Source organism: Rhododendron vialii, chromosome 2a (assembly GCF_030253575.1).
Source record: "Rhododendron vialii isolate Sample 1 chromosome 2a, ASM3025357v1".
NCBI lineage: Eukaryota > Viridiplantae > Streptophyta > Magnoliopsida > Ericales > Ericaceae > Rhododendron > Rhododendron vialii.
The window spans coordinates 40,260,996-40,280,250 of NC_080558.1; the positions used below are offsets into that span (position 1 = coordinate 40,260,996).

At 39.8% G+C, this 19,255-nt stretch overlaps 1 protein-coding gene and 2 pseudogenes across 1 annotated transcript; 1 reads left to right on the forward strand and 2 right to left on the reverse strand.

Moving 5' to 3' along the window:
• Positions 1-4,089: 4,089 nt before the first annotated feature.
• On the reverse strand, positions 4,090-13,842 carry LOC131317729 (peptidyl-prolyl cis-trans isomerase FKBP15-1-like; annotated as a pseudogene).
• LOC131317730 (receptor-like kinase TMK4) lies at positions 9,589-15,764 on the forward strand (annotated as a pseudogene).
• LOC131317728 (pentatricopeptide repeat-containing protein At3g25210, mitochondrial) lies at positions 13,569-15,706 on the reverse strand. The gene has a single exon (XM_058347306.1). It carries the CDS (start codon positions 15,704-15,706, stop codon positions 14,603-14,605), a length of 1,104 nt encoding a protein of 367 aa, XP_058203289.1. The 3' UTR covers positions 13,569-14,602.
• Positions 15,765-19,255: the final 3,491 nt, after the last annotated feature.

Consider the following 19,255-nt stretch of genomic DNA (forward strand, 5'->3'; position numbering starts at 1 on the left):
TATTTTTTTGTATATACATGTATATACATATATATAAGAAAAATAAGGTATTTGGATCAAACATCCTACACATATTAGATGACATTGATTCCCGCAAAGGCTTCCTCATTTTTTTTAAAATTTTTTTGAATGACTTGGATCATCCATTCGGTGGCTGAAGCTGGCCCGGCGCAGCAGTCGGCACAGATTCGGTATGGGAACCGTCTATCCCTATGGCATAACTGATTAAGAATTGTTTGTTTTTGGAAACGATGAAAGACCAAAATTAAATGAATGGTACAAATACGGGTTTTACTAGGGGAGATCGCAAGGACGTACGAAGAAGGTACAGTCCACGTTGACACGACATTTGCGGGGCATCTGAAGTACTAAGGCCGTATACGGGGATTGCGTACCTGTCATCAAGTCAACTCTCTCTCTCTCTCTCTCCACCTAAGGTCGCCCGTAATTCACTCCACCTTTCCATTCCCCAATTATTGAATTGATTCTTCTATTATCAGCACACTGATAAATACATTATAAAATAAGAAAATTACGTATTTTTTTAATATTTTTTACACACTTTAATATATATTTATATATTTATTATTGTCAGCCTATTAGATTGATTTTAAAAATTTTCTTACTGAATTTGGGCAGAGATGTTAAAGGTACCGATCGCTTGGACTCAGCTCTTATCGTGTCTGGTCTAGTTTGGGTCATTTGTGGGTTTTCTTCGGATTTACCATAATGATCGGAATCATTCACTTCTTAAATCTCATTGAAAATATTGATCACGTCAAAAATCAAGTTGACCGATTATCGTTTGATAGAATTTTGAAATATATTGATCTCGTTTTAAAAAAAATGTGCAACATTGTATTGCAATTTATTTGACATAATTATCTAAAGTGTAATGCATTCGAAATCATATCAAACGACATCCGACTAAACCGATTTTTTACGTAGTTGATATTCTCAGTGAGATCTAAAAAATAAATGGTTCCGATCATTGTTGTGTGCCCGAAAAGGGCCCACAAATGGCCTAAACTGAACCAGATTGGATGCGAATGAACTGGATGGGAGCCATGTCCCGACCACTTAAGTGCCGATTAGGTACAGATGGTGTGTGGGCCCCCTAAAGGATCCCACGCGAACAATTCGAGTCGTTCAGTAATTTTCAAATATTTTTTTAATTGACTCCGTAAAAAATCAGCCTGATTGAAGATGTGCAAGTCTTTGATCAAATCTTCAAAATTTTCATTTAGAAGTTAGAAACCTAAATATTGAGCAAAGTACTTTAAAATTAGGGAACCCCTCGCCGTCTGTACCTAATCGGTACCTAGTGATTCCAATTATTGGGGACTATCCTCATTTTTTTTTTCAAATTTTACATCAGAATGCAATACTAAAATTTAAAACCACTTGCCGCTGGTACGGACGAATATACCCAAATATGTCAACAGTCCCTTAAATTAATAATTCTGGTGAGTCTTTTTTACTACTATATTATAATAGGCGCCTAAGAGTTGCACATGACAGGCACTAATGCATGCACCTTCCCTTTATCAATTTTTTTTCCCTTTTCAAAACGAATAGTTGTTGACAGGGCTCTGATCGAGCCAAACAAGTCAAGCACAATATTGTTCAAGCTTAGCTCAATTCATTATTACATGTATTCAAGCTTGGCTTGAGCTTGAGAACTATTTAAGACTAATTGTTCGAGCTTTTTGGCTCGAGCTTAAAGTTTCGTATTTGTGCTAAACTTGACTTAATTTGTAGAATATACAAGTCAATCTCGAGTTTTCAAGTATGAGTTTAATCTAGTAAAGTTTCGAGTTTTCAAGCTTGAGCTTGAGCTTATTAAGTTCCCAAATGAAATCGGCTAATTCAAAGCCCTAAAGAAGCAAAAATGATATTGGTACCGACGGGGTCGGTAACGAAATCGTAGGGACGGCCGCGCCGGGCCATCTTCAGCCATCGGACAACCGATCCGAGCTGTCCAAAAATTCTAAAAAAAAAAAAAACGAGGGAGCCTTGCCGGAATCAACGGCATCCGAGGTGTGAATCAAGCACCCCCGTTTTTTTGTATATATGTATATACACCTCGGATGTATATGTACAGAAAAAAGGGGTGCTCGGATCAAGCACCCTACACACCTCGAATGCCATTGACTCCAGCGAAACCCCCTCGTTTTTTTTTTTTTTAGAATTTCGGTACCGACCCCGCCGGTACCAATAGCACTACTCCCTAAAGAAGAACTAGCACCTTTAATCTAGGCAAAAAAAACTTATATACATAAAATTTAGTTACTTGCTACATTCATTAAATTTAAAACCCTCAAACTCTTAAATTTTCACATCTCACATAAGAGATTTCCTATTTGGATGCAATAATATTGTAAAATTGGTGAAAATATTTATACGAGAGGCCGATGTAGATCTCATGTCTTAGGATATTTATTAATCTATGCCTATATTTGTAGTATTTACGGAATAATTTTTTTGTTCATAAGCCTATCGAGCCAAACACCCATATGGCCATATGCTTAAACTTTGCTTGAATACATAAAAAAATAAAAAAACATGATTGAGCTTGACTTATATATTTTTTAAATAATTTCGAACAAGCTACATGCCGAGCTGAGTTTGAGCTGTTTGATTTCTTATTATACCATAATACCAACTTTTACATTACCGTCACAAAATCAACACAATTACGAGTCAGTAGAGGCTTGACACATGTGATGTGTGCAAGTCAAGTTTTGAAGATTACGTCCACAAATGGCACGATAATGCAATAACTGTGACATGAAATGGAGAAATACTGAAAAAACCTTTTTTTTAATCAATCGGTCACCATATTATTAATCACTGCAAATAAGAAATATCCGAACAAACCTTGATTAGGATACAATCGTAACCATTCTTCGACTCTCTGTATTCTGCAATATCCCTTTTAAAGTCTTCCAAAAAAAAAAAACCCCAACATTACTGTAATGTTATTTGGAAATTTAATGATTCCACAAAAGTTCTAAACATGCTTGTAGCTCTCTAAAATTTTTAAACCAGTGAGTAATCAGTCTTATTAATAAGAATTACAGTAAATCGTACAAAAAAAAAAAGTCAATGCTAAATGATCACAGATTCTCAATACAATATACTCTCCATTATTGAGAAATGGGCAAGCTTGAGTCTGACGAGGGATCATGCGCAAAAACATGTGGGACCATAAAGAGGAAACATATAAATGGGACCCACACTCACAAGGAGGGTGGACCCCCACACACTACACACCCAGTGGATGTGGACCCCACCCTTGTTGTGAGTATGAGTATTTAAATAGATGTGTGAATGAGTGGAGTAAGAATTTTCCAAACACATATGGGAGTCATTGGACCATTTGCTCGGTCACTTAAGCTTGTTTGTTTTTGGTACTCAAAATTTCTGGGCACGGTATTCAATAATTTTTTTTTTAATCTATCTCTCTTCACTTATTAATATAAATAGCTACATGATCGGACAAAATTTTGTTTTTAAAAATGAATAGTCAGTGTGCCGCTAAGAATAAATAGCAAAACAAATTATTCTATCACGTTGCTATCAATCTTCGATAAATTTGATTTTTAACGCAAATAAGACTCTCAACAAATTCTACAAAATAAACGACTCATGTTATGATACTTGTCTTTCTAGTACACAAACAATAGCCGGATACACCCCTCTCGGAAGACCCCAAGGTACCGTGGAAGATCCCACGGACACACCCCTTTCTAGTATACAATGCATGTAATAGTGCTATTACAGAGACAACATACATACACGGTCTTGTATTTTTATTCAGTGGTCTCGGGCACCACCAGGTAGTGCCCAACACCCTTTTTTATAACACATTTATGTGAAGCCAAGTATTAGAAGGGAGTTGGGGCCCTATGTGGCGGCGCCCAAGACCACTAAATAATTTCCTTTGTAATAGTCTGATTGCCCTGCGAAGTTGCCTTGGCTCTTTCACCAGGCAAATGACAAATTCAATAGCTCGAGTCCTCAACAAATGGCTCACTTGTAGCACCAACAAAATAACACGGGGTAAAAGCTAAAGACCCAAGGAAGGAAGGAACTCAAAGCTCTAAATTAAATTCATCACGCCCTACTCCAAAAGGCAGAAGAACGTAAGAAAAATCCCCAGTCTAAAGTATAATGATAATAAATATAGATTTCCAATATCTCAGGGAACACCATATAACTGGAAATCTAGTTGGCATTGTCCAAGGTCATACCAATCTACTGAATCGCACAAAATTCAGCTACCGGGAAACGAACCTCAACTAGAGATGTCTCTGATTATAGCTCACTATCGTCTGTTTTCCCACCTGCTGTTTTCCCGTTCACTGCCACAAGCTCAGTGTCAAAGATGAGAGTTGCACCACCTGTGAATGGTCAAAGAAATGTTTTAATTCTTCCAAAACAAAATATTGTCAAATACGTGAAAGTCAAAAGAGAAAACAATATAACACTAGATTATGATGGACAAATTTGGTTTGAATCAGTATGCCCACATGAATTTCGAAGGCTGCAAGATTTCAACTGGATAAATAGAAACATATAAGCCACTAGTTACTATTCAGCATCATAAACGAAGTAAAGTCTAACAATGTTGGCTACAAAGAAATCAAGAAGCCTATATTCATAGAAGAGACGGACGCTAATGGGCCGAAGTTAAGATTTCCATGAGAAAAGATTACCCTACTTTCACTTCAACAGAAGTATCAAAAGACTATCTCCAACCCATGACTTCAAATTGAGATGCCAAATTGTTTTGAAGGCTTATGTGGCATTTTGGCATCTCCAAATTTGACATCGACAAACTTCTATCTCCAACCTTGATGTCAAATTTTCAAGTATCAAAATGCCAAAATTAGATTTGGCATGAGTTAAATTTGAAGCAAATGGGTGTGGAGCCAAATCCACGTTGGATTTGACACACCATTTGCCATTAGGGTTGGATCAAAAGAGGCTGCCAAAAGTTACCATTTGTACTTCACATAGGATTTGAAGCCAAGAGTTGGAGATGCTGAAATAAGCCTCAAAAGGCACAATAGGAACATTCTTCTGAATCTTTCACAAAATCAGTCTACGAGTATCAGGATGTGGTTTTCCTGAACTTCATCATTAAAGCAAGTACAAAGCATTTTTTGTGGGCCCATAGTCTAGGCCAACAAAGGAATTAGGAACACGGTAAAGGAAATAAAATTTTGGAGTGGACCTTATGCGTTCAAGGACAACCCTGAAAAGAAATCTTAGGTGTCATGGGTTATGGGGCAATCTAAGGCTGTATTACGTTTTCTGCATCTATGACATACTCCTACTCTGACATTACACCTACTCTGACGAGAGGTATGCACTGCAAGGAAAATAGAACATGTGATCAAGAATTACCTGGGATTTTGGGTGGTGATCCCTGCTCTCCATAACCATATTTTGCAGGTATTTTCAACTTTCGTTTCTCCCCTACGCACACATCCCCAACAGTCCTTGATCCCATCCTGCGAGTAAGGCTTATATTCTTTAGAGCAATTTAGGGCTTATATTCTTTAGAGCAATTTAGTTTTCACTCTGGTCATTTCCTTGCACAAGGTTGAATCCATGAAATGCTACGATTGCTTAGCACATGTATAATACCCAATACGCCTATAAAGTATAAAGTGCTCCGCTATGATGCTACAAGAGCTCATTGCATTATTATAACAAAACACATCATACTAACAGAATACTTTGCAAAACGCAAAAAGAAAAGTCCAGTAACCTTTTTCTTGTTTCTCAAATTCGAAGGCCGCTTATATGTCTTAACATTTCTTCAGTTGTTGGGATCTGATATTGCAACTAGGTCATGTAGAATTCATTATCGTGTGCCACAAAAACTTTATACTCTCATGCTGTTGCAAAACATGCTACGAGAAAAAAGAAAACAGAACCTGGATTTCCCAGGGCAATTCAAAAACTGGAAATGCGTCATGTACTCTTGTGTCATGCAACACCTATTGTTGCGAGAATCAACAAATGCGCACTGTGCTCATTTGTAGCCTCTAGAAAGAGTTTTAGTTGTTGAAGAGTTCATTTGTGCAGCAGATGCAAGGAAGAACAACTTGCATTGCATCTGACATCTTATTTGCATAAAGACCTTTCCATGCGTCCAATCTGTTTTCCAGATAATTTGTTTCTCCACAAATGCTGCTATGCTACCATTTCTGACTGTTATACGCTTGTTATCCAATCAAGGCTTCATTTTTAGGCATAAGAAGGAAGGTGTTCTGTGTCATTTAAAACGAGGGAGGGAAAAAAAACAAACTCCCTTTGGCCTATCTCATATTGGTCTCAGAATAAGGGTGAATGGTAGCCTACTCACTTCATTTTGAATTTCTACCAGGTGTCAAGGAAATAGCTGAACTTCTCCAAAAAAAAAAAAATAGTTCGCTGTTACAACTGCTACATACCTTTAATCACCTGACCGCTACCAAGTTCAAATTCAATTGGGTCACCTCTTTCAAGCTGGAATAAAAAACAGTCCCATCTGTGAGTTTTCCCTGCAAAGCTAAGTGAATACCAACATCAGCAATAGGCTCACAAGTAGAGGACCTAGAGGTACAAGATGACGCTATATTAGCAAGACTGAACATCCTCCCTACTAGTTTAGTATTCCTAGTGCACATTTATGGTGTTCAGCAGACAACTGAAACAGGCCACAAGAGGATGTCAATTTCTAATGCTAGGAAAACAAACTGCATACTTCTATCCCTTTCAACGGCTGAGTGTCTAGAATTCATGGCCCTGGTATATCTATCAAAATGCTGATCAGCTGCAGATAGTAAGGGCTTTGACGACTTAACTGACCATGACATTGTTAATGTCTAAAGAGATTAACATGACTGCTGTCTCATAAAAATATTTCATCCCAAAAAAAATCAAAAGAAAAAGAAGAAAAAAGCAGTAGAGGCAGAGAAAGAAGAAGCTGCGGTTATTCTCACCCGATAGTGTACTTTGATTCTATCACCTTTATGTGCCTGAATGTCACAAGATTCTAGCTTATTCTGCAATAACAGGAGGAAGATTCAAAAGCCAAGTAAGCAGAAGCATACAGAAAACTAGCAAAAAGGTAACTTCATATTTATAATGCTCATCATCATTGCCTATCCATTGTATTTATGCTTCTTGTTGCTGGTCAACAAAAAAGATTATATAATTTGTAACTTGACGTGATAATATGTTGTTGCTTAACATAGGCTTATGAACTCCAACTACGGGATCACTCTTATCTATCCTAACTCTTTTAGTACCAGAAACACATTATACGACTCAGTTCCCTTATCTTTGCTGTTAATTAGCTATTAACGACTTCCAAGGAAGTTGAACCATCTACCAAAAAAATCCTACAATCTCATCCCCACTTTGTATCTGTCAGTTGTAATTTGCTAAGAACTGCACAATCTGGATGTCATCTATCCGACAGAAAAGAAACAAGCAAACTTAGCTTCATTGAATTCACAATAATTCCAAAGCAATGCACCGACGAGGAAAAAAGGGAATTCACTGTAATGGTCGTTCTTGTTCATGTCTTCAGCTAACACAGTTACAACTTCACAAGACGGATAGTTCTCACTAAAATTGTGCACATGTTCTTGCAGCTTGACAGGTAATTGCGCACATACCACACAACAACAACAGAACTCATGTAGTCCCTAATCATTGGGGGTAATTGCGCACATACGAACGGCTTAAAACCCACTTTGACAATTATAGAACTCTGTATGCAAATGCTTCACTGCTAGAGTACTAACAGTATATCGCACGACAAACAATCCAGTTCAAACCTTATAATTAGTCCACAAAACATGTAGAATCCCCAAGCCAATTAAGTATTCCAACAGTAGCCTTAACTTCAATTGCAAACGAGGACAAATGAAACATGCAACCACCAAGAATGACCAGGGGACAATAAATTCAACTTCACATCAACTTCTTCTAAAACACTACAAGATCAGTCTATCACTAATCAGCTCAAAGCCAACCCACAGTAGGAGTTTACAGCTACAAATGGAACTCCATAATATAAAACCAGGTGCAACTTCCAACCAAAAATTTACCACAGATTCCAAGTTTCCACTCTTGATAAAGCAACCGGCGAGAACAAAACACATCTAACTTGATTAAAACTACAAGATCAAATGCAATGAGAACCTTAAAAAGTTCGTACGAATACGCAACAAGAAAATAGGAAAGCGAGGAATATACCTTACACCGATCTGTAGCTCAGTAACATCCTTCGACTTCTTTGCCAAAACTGAAAAACAACATAATGGTACAATCAGTAACTAAATTAAGATCTCTCAGAGTATAAACAACAACGCGTGAACAGATCCACAAAATGCTCAATCGCAAAATTCCAAACGACGATGAGATCAATTCACCTAATGAAGAAATACCAAGCAGAATAATCAACGTCGAAGTGGCCTTCGACGCACAGCTGAAGCTCGTCCTCGCCATTCTCGTTCTCTCTCCCAAATCACTGTAATAATTCCACCCTTTTGGGTGAATTTGGGCCAATTTGTAAGTAGAACGAAGGAGAAGACTGGCTGAGAACAAAGGCCAATGATATGATGCCACGTCATTGAAATGATACATCGATGACGAGATGAGAGCTGATTGGTCGTTTAGCTGGGGAACCTGACGAACAGCAATCTTCACAGGACAGGAGGGAGCTAGACCGGTTAAATATTTTAGTACTCCGTACTAATATTCTAATAAGTTTTTTTTTTATTTTTTATAACTGAATGTCCGGACAGCTAGCTCGCATTTCGACTAATTTTGAGTCATAAAGTTAACAGTTGGGAAAACCCTCCAGTGGGCTTTAGGGTTTGGAAAATTCGACCTCCGTAAAATCCAAACATGCGGCCACATGGAGGATAAGCACTTACAGTATTTTTGTTGTTCGGTGAATTTGTCTCTAGATTAATTTAAATCTTAATAATAATAAATTGAATTTTGAAAAAATAAAAATTTCTAGTTTTCACTCAGAGAAATTTTTCTTAGTATTTATCATTATGTTTTACTTTTATTTTGATTCCTCTTGTCCGGGTAAGTAAAATATTTTAGGCCCAACGATTGTTTGAATGACACTTGGACGAAACAAAACTTGTAGGACCAAAATGAAAGATTACCAAACCTCTACGAAAGCAAAGGTAAAATTTACCCGAAATAAAGGTGCTCTTTTTTTTTTCTTCCTGATGACCTCCAAATAAGAGATTTTCTTTTGCACGGAGGCCTGTTCACGCATCGGCGTGATCACAGTCGTCTGTTCGCACAATAAATGGGTGGAATTCGTTTTCAATTTTTAATTCGGACTATCCAAAAACACTTTAGACGATCGGGATTGAATTCCATGACTTCTTCGTAAAAAGGTTTTTCTGCTCCAAATAATGAAGTTCAAACCCAACAAACACTTCCCGGGTGAAATCCTTGTCAACATCCCCAAAGTAATGGCAACCCCGCCTCCTACTCTCCTCCTCCGACAACAATTTTAGCTACCACTCAAATCTCCCTCCCCTCACCACCCCCAGTGAGAGAAAGAGAACCAACAACAAAAACAACCACAACAATGGTAGAACACCACCAAACACATCCAACCAACTTTTCCTTCCTCTTCCTCCTCACAACCTCTTCCCTCTTCCATCTCTCCTCCGCCGCCTCCACCACTGTCGCCACTTCCACCGCGTCCAAAGATGACGTCGCGGTCATGTCCAAACTCGCCAAATCCCTCACCCCAACCCCCGCCGGTTGGTCCACCTCCAACCCCTGTGACTGGACCGGCGTCGCCTGCGACTCCTCCGGCCACGTCACCTCCATTTCCCTCTCCTCCAAATCCCTCTCCGGCCAACTGCCCTCCGAATTAAACCTGCTCTCTCACCTCAAATCCCTCTCTCTCCAACGCAACAGCCTCTCCGGCCCCCTCCCTTCTCTCTCCAACCTCCCCTCCCTCCAACAGGCCTATCTCGACAACAACAACTTCACCTCAATCCCTTCCCCTTTCCTCACCGGCTTAACTAGCTTGCAAACCCTCAGCCTCAGCGAAAACCCCAATCTACCCCCGTGGACCCTCCCCGAAACCTTAGTTGATTCCACAACCTTAACCACTATCTATGTTGGAAATTTCAATCTAGTCGGCACAATGCCGGATATATTCGCCTCGCTCCCGAGTCTTCAAAATCTCAGGCTTTCGTATAATAATTTAACCAGTGCTTTGCCACCTTCGTTCGCCAAGTCGGGGATTTAGAACCTAGGGCTCAACAACCAGCACGTTGGGATTTCGGGTAGGATTGACGTGCTTGGTTCAATGCCGCAGTTGTCACAGGTTTGGCTCTCAATGCTTTCCTTTTCTAATTCTACTGATTTCATTTTTTTTATCGATTGAATTTTTTTTTTCGCCGATGAAAGAATAAAATTTGTCGCAGGTTTGGCTACATCAGAACCAGTTTTCGGGTCCAATTCCTGATCTTTCCGAATCTACCTCCTTGTTTGATCTTTCGCTTCGCAATAACGAGTTAACGGGTCTTGTCCCGACGTCTCTGACTACGCTCCCGAAATTGGTTAACGTCTCCTTGCAAAACAACAAGTTACAGGGCCCACTACCTAGCTTTCCTAGTGGTGTTCAGGTGAGTCTTGGGGAAACGAATAATTTCTGTAATCCGAAACGCCGCCTGTGTGACCTGCAGGTGACTACATTGCTTGAAATTGCAGGGGGATTGGGTTACCCAATGGGTTTAGCTGAATCTTGGTCAGGGAATAACCCTTGTGACGGGTGCAAATCTGTTTCCTGTGATTCTTAAGGAAGTGTAACAGTGCTTAATTTTGGGAAACAGGGTTGGAGTGGGATTATATCCCCTGCTATTGCTAACCTCACTGGATTGACCACTTGGCTTTTGAATGATAGCAATCTTACTGGCACTATTCCACCTGGATTGACAAAGTTGGCGCAACTCCGACTTCTTGATGTTTCCAATAATAACATTTCCAGTGAAGTACCCGCGTTTGGTTCGGGTGTAACAGTGAAGATATCTGGGAACCCGTATCTTGGTGGGAAAATTGTTTCTGCTGGAAATGCAACTTCTCCTTCTCCTTCTTCTTCGAATAGTAGCTCTCCGAGTGAAAGTTCATCCGATGGGACTACTGGTTCATCATCCGGTGGAACTGGAACTGGGACTGTGGAACATGTAAATCATCCACATCACCTTGGGTGATTGTTGGTTCCGTTATTGTTGCTGTGATTGTGATAGTAATTTTGTCATTGGTAGTTTACATACGGGTTGTGAAGAAACTGAGTAGGAGATCCATATGGGCTTCAAAAGGGAAAGAGAAATCGAAAAAGGGTGGAGGCTCTGGAAGTGAAATGCCTAGTCAAAGTAGTGCTGATAACAACGATATCCAAGTTCATGATGGTGGCAGCGTTGCCATCCCAATAGAAGTACTCAGGGAAGTGACCGATAATTTCAGTGATGATAACGTTTTGGGCCGTGGCGGATTTGGTGTTGTGTACAGAGGACAACTACAAGATGGGACCCAAATCGCGGTTAAGAGGATGGAAGCAATGGTGTCGAGTTCGAAGGGGCTCAGTGAGTCCCAAGCTGAAATTGCAGTTCTATCAAAGGTCAGGCACCGACATTTAGTCGCGCTTCTTGGGTTTTGTATCAATGGGAGTGAAAGGCTTTTGGTTTATGAGTACATGCCTCAGGGGACATTAGCCCAGCATTTGTTCAGTGAAATGGGATTACCTCCGCTTACATGGAAGCAAAGAGTCACCATAGCCTAGGATGTTCCCAGAAGAGTCGAGTACCTGCACGGCTTAGCGCAGCAGAGTTTCATTCACAGAGATCTAAAACCCTCGAACATACTACTTGGAGATGACATGAGAGCTAAGGTGTCTGATTTTGGATTGGTTAAGAACGCGCCAGATGGGAAGTGCTTGGTGGAGACTAGGTTGGCTGGAACATTTGGTTATTTAGTGCCAGAGTATGCTTGTAAGTACCGAGTTTGCTGTCATTTAGCTCCTCTTCCCCTTCCAGACTTCTAGTAGGTTGTGTTTGGATTAAAAAAATTTGGGTAAGAACAAATATATGTGTATACTTTTAAAGATCTAGGCTCACAAAGGTCGATACCTCCCCTTTATCTAAATTCTTTGTTGTCATCCAATTTCTTGATCCATTTGTTGTTCATTCTGTTCTTGATCCGAATTTTAAGGCATATTTAGGTGCATGGTTTCGTTTCAAATTTTGTCTTTATCCATTGGTAAATAAAAGAGAGATTTTGGCAACAAGGATACCTAACGCTTAATGTGGGTCAAAAGCATGCACAACTTTCAGACCTATGAAGTTTTAAAGTGTATTTTCAATATGGATACCGAGTCTATGAATTTGATCCGTATTCTGTTTTTCTGGTTTGCAGCGACAGGGAGAGTAACAACAAAGGTTGATGTTTTCGCATTTGGGGTGGTGCTGATGGAAATAATCACAGGTAGAAAAGCGCTAGGCGAGAGCTTACCCGACGAGAACAGCCATCTAGTTACTTGGTTCTGAAGGATTCTTATTCTTAACAACAAGGACAGCATCAGGAAATCACTAGACCCTGTGCTGGATCCAGATGAAGAAACCTTTGAAAGCATATGCAAAGTAACGGAATTAGCAGGACACTGTACTGTTAGGGAGCCTTTGCAGCGCCCGGATATGGGTCATGTGGTGACTGTGTTATCTCCCCTGGTGGAGCAGTGGAAACCAACCTCCCAAGAAGTAGAAGAAGACAACTTTGGCATTGGCTTTGGAATGAGCCGTTACCATTATAGTTACAACACACCTACAAGCATGCCTAAGGGAACTTCAGGGGTTGCTTTCGGTCCAAGAGATGGGCGATGATTAAAATGGAGCTGTAAAAGCCAAAGTATATATTGAGACGGGTTTCTGCAGTGTTTTTAAAATTTCTTTCCCGTACCTTGAAAAGTTTTCAATAATTATGTTCATATACCAAGGGACAGATAAGTCGCCGTATAGGGACGATAAATGTGGTACAGAGATAACTTTGGTCATGTAGAGGTGGAATGGAACTAAAACGATATGATCACTGAAGTCAAGGACAATCACAAGATTCGTTATATCTCGTCCTACTGTTAGGGAGTTGCATGCATAATTTGTTCGTAACTTAAGAGTGTTTCTTCGACCAACAAGTCTCACTGCTGCAGGATATAGAATGTCGATTACTTAGTGTTTGATGTTTTTTTCTTCGCTTGGCGAAATACAAGTGTTGATGTTCACCACCATGTATTAGCCACTGTAGTGAAGGATCACGCTAACTCCTATATAGGTATGATAGGCTATGTATAAGTTCGCACATATAAGAAATGCATAAGCCACTAGCCTTCGAGCTGAGCAAAACAATGAGGACAAATTTCGAACGGCAAAGAAAATATCCCAGGCCCAAGACTAAGACTCGATCATGTAACTCAACACTAGTGAACAACAAAAAAGATGTTGGAACCATAAAATATTAACATCTTTGAAACAAACATGATAACCACAATTTTATTCATAGAGATTGTGGTTTACAGCAAAAATAGCGAAGGTTTGGCTTACATGCACACTGAATGAGGAAAAATGCCTAGAAGTATCAAGTTCACCCAAGAGAAAACCCAGAAAAGACGTACCTGTACTTACAGAGAACCCAAATTTGATTGAAAAGTTCACCAATTGCCGGGACATGCAACAGGCTCATCGCAATTGAACCCAATTTTTCAACACAACTACCTTACTGCATTGCACTTTGCATCAGTCAATGTTGACCAAGACTGCAACAACTTCCTTATAGCAAACAATAACTTGTGTATACCAAATACAATTCAAAAAGGAATAAAAATGTCCATTTTGCCGATAGTAGACATTCTGCTCATTCAACCCCATCTTCATGGTTCTGGTCAGAAAGAAAAATCACAAGTTAATAATGCCCATTCTGCTTTTCAAGATCCCAACAGCTGATACCAACAGAGTCTACCATCATAGCGTTACCAACACAACGTAGAAAAATCAAGAACAACATCACTGTTGAAGGCAGTTTGATGCCACTTCATCGGTTAAGCAATGGAAAGAAAGGGTCAAACTCCATGGGGCAAACCAACTTTGCCTACAATGCTTCGTAACAACCTTCAATTGCCAATACTGTTGTTGGAGTTGGGATCGGAGGCAACTATTATGCTAAACATCAGCCTTTAAACCCCAACAACTTACTCAAAAGTTCCAGATTCTGGGCAGACATATGTTCACATTTTAGCAGCAATTTCATCATGTGCAATCTTAATGATTCTACAATTTCATGGATCGGGGAGATGATTCAGACACTAGAACCTTCAAGACTTGTGGAGGTATGTATCAGTCAGTTCAAAGTGATCAAACTTCCCAAATTGACTTACCAGCGCTAATGTCTCGCTTTGCTCCAAGTAATGCAGTTGAACTTGAATGGGGCACTAGAATCAAATGAGATACATCTAAGCATTAAGGCCAAAATTGAGAAACAAAGTTAGATGACTACTCTCGACTTACAAAATAAGTCCATTCAACAACGTCTTGTAAGTCTTCTCATTCATCATTTTATCCCTCTTTTTCAGTACTTCAAGCAGTTCAAAAGCATCATTACCTCTTCCTTCCCTGCACAGCCCTTCCAACACAGTTTTATATGTCAACAAATCAGGAGCCAGAGAATTACCCAACATGTCGAAAACAATCTCAATCGCACCTTCAAACCTCCTTTCCATCGCAAGGCTACAAATCAAAATCATATATGCACTATTCTTCGGCACCAAATTCTTACCCTTCATCTCCTTATAAAATCCCAAACCCTGGCTCACCCTCCCCTTCTCACACAACCCCTTGACTATATAACTATACGTGTACGCATTCGGCTCGCACCCATACAACCCCATCTCGTGGAAAACCCGAATCGCCTCATCAACTTCCAGACACTTAGAATACGCCTTTACAATCATGTTCAACACAAACGCATCCGGAATCACACCGGACGCCTTCATTTGCTTAGTCAAGGACCGAACGGCGTGTAAATAAACATAACAAACATTCAACTTATTGAATCTCCTAAGAAGAGAATTGAACAACAAGGTGTAGGTTTCTAAGGAGGGTTTAGCCTCATCGGATTTCAGCATTTTCTTGTAAAAGTCGAAAGCGCGGTTAAAGAGGAACCTGCGGGCGCAGCAGAAGCGAATGATGGAGTTGTAGAGTGGGGCGGAGGGGGGGCAGGCTCCAGCGAGGACTTCGTCGATGAGGGTCTGGGCGTGGCCGAATCGCTTGCATTTGACGGAGATCTGGATGATGGTGAAGTAGGTGAGGTCGGTGTGCTTGTAGCCGCGTTGCTGGGCGGTCCAGCGGAAGATGTCGAGTGCGAGGTCCGGGTCGGGTTGGGATTTGAGGGCGGCGTCGACGTCGGACGGGGTGAAGCCGGGTTTGAGGTTGTCGAGCCAGGAGTTGAATTGTTTATCGTGAGGGGTGAGGGTTCTTGGGTTGGGGTGGGATGGGGGTGGTGGAGGGAGGGGTTGGGGGGTGGTGGAGGATATGGGGCGGATGGAGTGGGGAGAGAGGAGATAGAGTCTGAGGGTGGTGATGAGGGAGCGGTGTAAGGCCAGTCTCATTGTGATAGAGAGAGAGAGAGAGAGAGAGAGAGAGGTGGGGGATTGAGGAGAAAGTTGTGCTCAGGAGAAAAATGGAGGGGCAATCTAGCGGTAGGTCCAATATAGCATTTTCAGAGCATCTCCATCAGCCTCCATTTCGCTTGATTCCCGAGTAAAGAGAGCTGCTATTCCCCCCTCCCCTGACACACACACCCCCCGGCCCCACATCCCTTTTTCCGGAATTACCCCCCGCCTCTCTCTCTCTCTCTTCCTTTTCTTTCTTTCTTTACCGTTTCTTTCATTCTTTTTTTCCTTTACTTTACAGTTTGATTTTTTTTTTCATTTTATTTCATTTTCTTTCTTTTTAGTTTGAATTTTTTTTCTTTAATAATAGGTTCAAGTCTAATTTTAAGCTTTGTAAAGTAATTAAGAAAAAAAAGTGTTTCAATTGATCATATTTATACGACTGTTTTATTTTTCTTTTTTTGTCCTTTATAGATTAAAAAATATAATTACAAAAATAAGTGTTTCAATTTTCAATCCGTTTGAACCAGTGCAAAGATGTTATTTTTCTGATCATTTCATCTTAAATGGTCGTAATAAATTTTTGGTTCCAAGGCCTTTCAATGGACATCCTAAGAAAGTTTTAAAACTAAAAAATAAGTCTTACGGTGTTTTGTTGAAAGGCCTTAAAAAAATACGAGTAATTAAGTAAAGAAATAAATTAAAATAATATGATCAGAATAAAAAAATCTTCACACCAGTCCAAACGCATTAAAAATTGAAGTACTTAATTTTTTAACCATATTTTTTAATATATATAAACGGTCTAAAAAAATTAAGTGCTTAAATTTTCACTCCGTTTGAATCGGTGCAAAGATCTTGTCAATATAATCAGAATAACAAGATTTTTGCACCGATTCAAACGGAGCGAAAATTTGAGCACTTAAGTTTTTTTTAGACTGTTTATATATTAAAAAATATGGTTAAAAAATTAAATACTTCAATTTTTAATGCGTTTGAACGGGTGTGAAGATCTTTTTATTTTGATCATATTATTCTAAAGAGACATAATCAAATTTTGTCTCTAGAGCTCTCATAATTACGTTTCTGCTCCATAGGATTGCAAATTGATGGTGAGGATATTTTTTTTAACCCAAACGTTGCCGTTTAGAGGCAGCAGGGCTCAGGGAATTAAAATGGCGGAGGAAGGTAATTAAAAGGGCTGAGGGAGGGTAAAAGCGGAAAAAGGGTGTGGGACCGGGAGGGGTGTGGTGTCGGGGGGGGTGGGAAAAGCAATTTTCCCGAGTAAAGCCCTAAAATCCCAATCCCAACAAGTCAACAACCTCGCTAACGCCAGCGAGCCACAGAAACCTCGCCCAAGCCAGCGAGCCACAGACCACTCGCCCTAGAGTTTTTTACTTTTTTCTAATTTGCTGGATTGCCGGGGCTTTCGTCGGGAGGGAATTCATCTCGTCGGACAATTAATTACGAAATCGGCGGAACCAATTTCAGAGCTTTTCATTGGTTTCAGTTGGAGATAAGATTTCACAGAAAAGGAATTTGTGGGTTTTCAGTTTGGGAGAAGAGAGGATTTGTGGGTTTTGGTTCGAGCCACAGAAACCTCGCCCAAGCCAGCGAGGCACAGACCACTCGCCCCAGAGTATTTTACTTTTTTCTAGTTTGCCGGATTGCCGGGGCTTTCGTCGGGAGGGAATTCATCTCGTCGGACAATTAATTACGAAATCGGCGGAACCAATTTCAGAGCTTTTCATTGGTTTCAATTGGAGATAAGATTTCACAGAAAAGGAATTTGTGGGTTTTCAGTTTGGGAGAAGAGAGGATTTGTGGGTTTTGGTTCCAGATCCGGTTGTGTGTGTGTGTGTGTGAGAAAGAGAGAGAGAGATGGGTTTCACTTCCATGTAGAACACAGAATTTGGTGCCGGAGCCAGAGTCGCAGAAGGCGGAATTTGTGGGAGTTTTTGGCTGAAATGGCCATAAATTGTAATCAAATTGGGAGAATATCCATCTTTCTAAACGTTTTGTAAAAATATGTCATCGCTCCTTTTCAAAAGGCGTTATAACGGTTAGGCGCCATGTGGCCGCCACGTAGATAGCTCCTTTTGAAAAGGAGTTATAATTTAAACCCTAATTGCTCCTTTTGAAAAGGAGCTATCATTCGAACCCTAATAGCGCCTTTTGAAAAGGAGCTATAATTTTAACTAGTAGCGCCTTTTGAAAAGAAGCTATATATAATCATAACCCCAAAAACACCGACGTTAGTTATCTCAATTTTTGAAACACAAAGTGTGAGAATTTGTAGTATTATCCAAAGAAATAGACTGGCCATAAAGATATTAAAAATTTTTACGATTGTGTTAAAAAAATTAGAATTATTTTTAATTTGAAAAAGATTGGATATAAAAGAGTTGAGTGATATGATATAGAAATTTCCAAATTAACTTCCCCAAGAAACGAGAGAGGAAGAGCCCGAATTGGTGATTTGAATGTGGTACACAGTTAGAGGGAGGAGTGGTTGATTATTAGTTGTATGTTGACTATGTAATTTGTTTACAAATATGTATGGTGGGATATACTAGCTAGAGTGAGAGAGAAACCCTAGAGAGAGGGAGAAGAGTTAGAGAGAGAAACCCACTACATGGGTTTGTTCTTACAGAGTGACATATATTGTTGTAGTATGATTGTTTGTGAGTACTATTAATTTTTCTCTCCCACGATCACCAAGTGAATGAATTTGCTCTCTCTTGAATTTGCTTTCTCTTAAACCTCACTAAGTACTTAACTTATTGAACAAATTCAACTAGTGAAACACGTCCGGATAAATAATTGATTAACATAAAAGACTTAATGAGTACAAACTTTTCATATAAAAACATCATTTCACATGACATGTAATTTGAATTTCATTTTCCGCATCTTCTCTTGTTGTGACCTTGTTGACCACACTTTGAGCACGTCTGTGGCGGTTGGTGCTCAATCAAATCATCCATCTCATTTCGGATTCGATTCACTTTCGGGCGGCCTTAGCCTTGGAGACGTTCTTTGTTTGGAAGAATTCTTGGCCCATCGTATGGCGGCCAGTAGGCTTGGTCAGGTAGTGGATTGAATGAGAGAGATCCATACATGGCAATTGTTGTGTCGACTGTCCAATATTTGCCGAAGTAATCAAGAGGGTCAATATGCATTTTGTTGCAAACCGCAATAACGTGCGAACAAGATATTTTCCACAATTGAATCTTATTGCAAGTGCACGTTCGCTTAAATACAATTTCTTTATGTACCATCTTGTTGTGAAGCGTGCATTATTATTTTGTATGATGTACCCCTCATGAAATTAATTGACGTAATTTTTTTTAAAAAAACAATACATTAAGGCATTATAACTGATATTACGGGTTTCTAAAAGGAGTTATAGCTCCTATTCAAAAGGAGCTAAAGGAGCTATAGTTTCACCCAACATGATTCCTGGCAGATTCCTGGCATGGTTTGTTTTATTGAATTTGATAGGAGGAGAAAGAGAAATATCAGATAGGAGGAGAAAAGCGGATG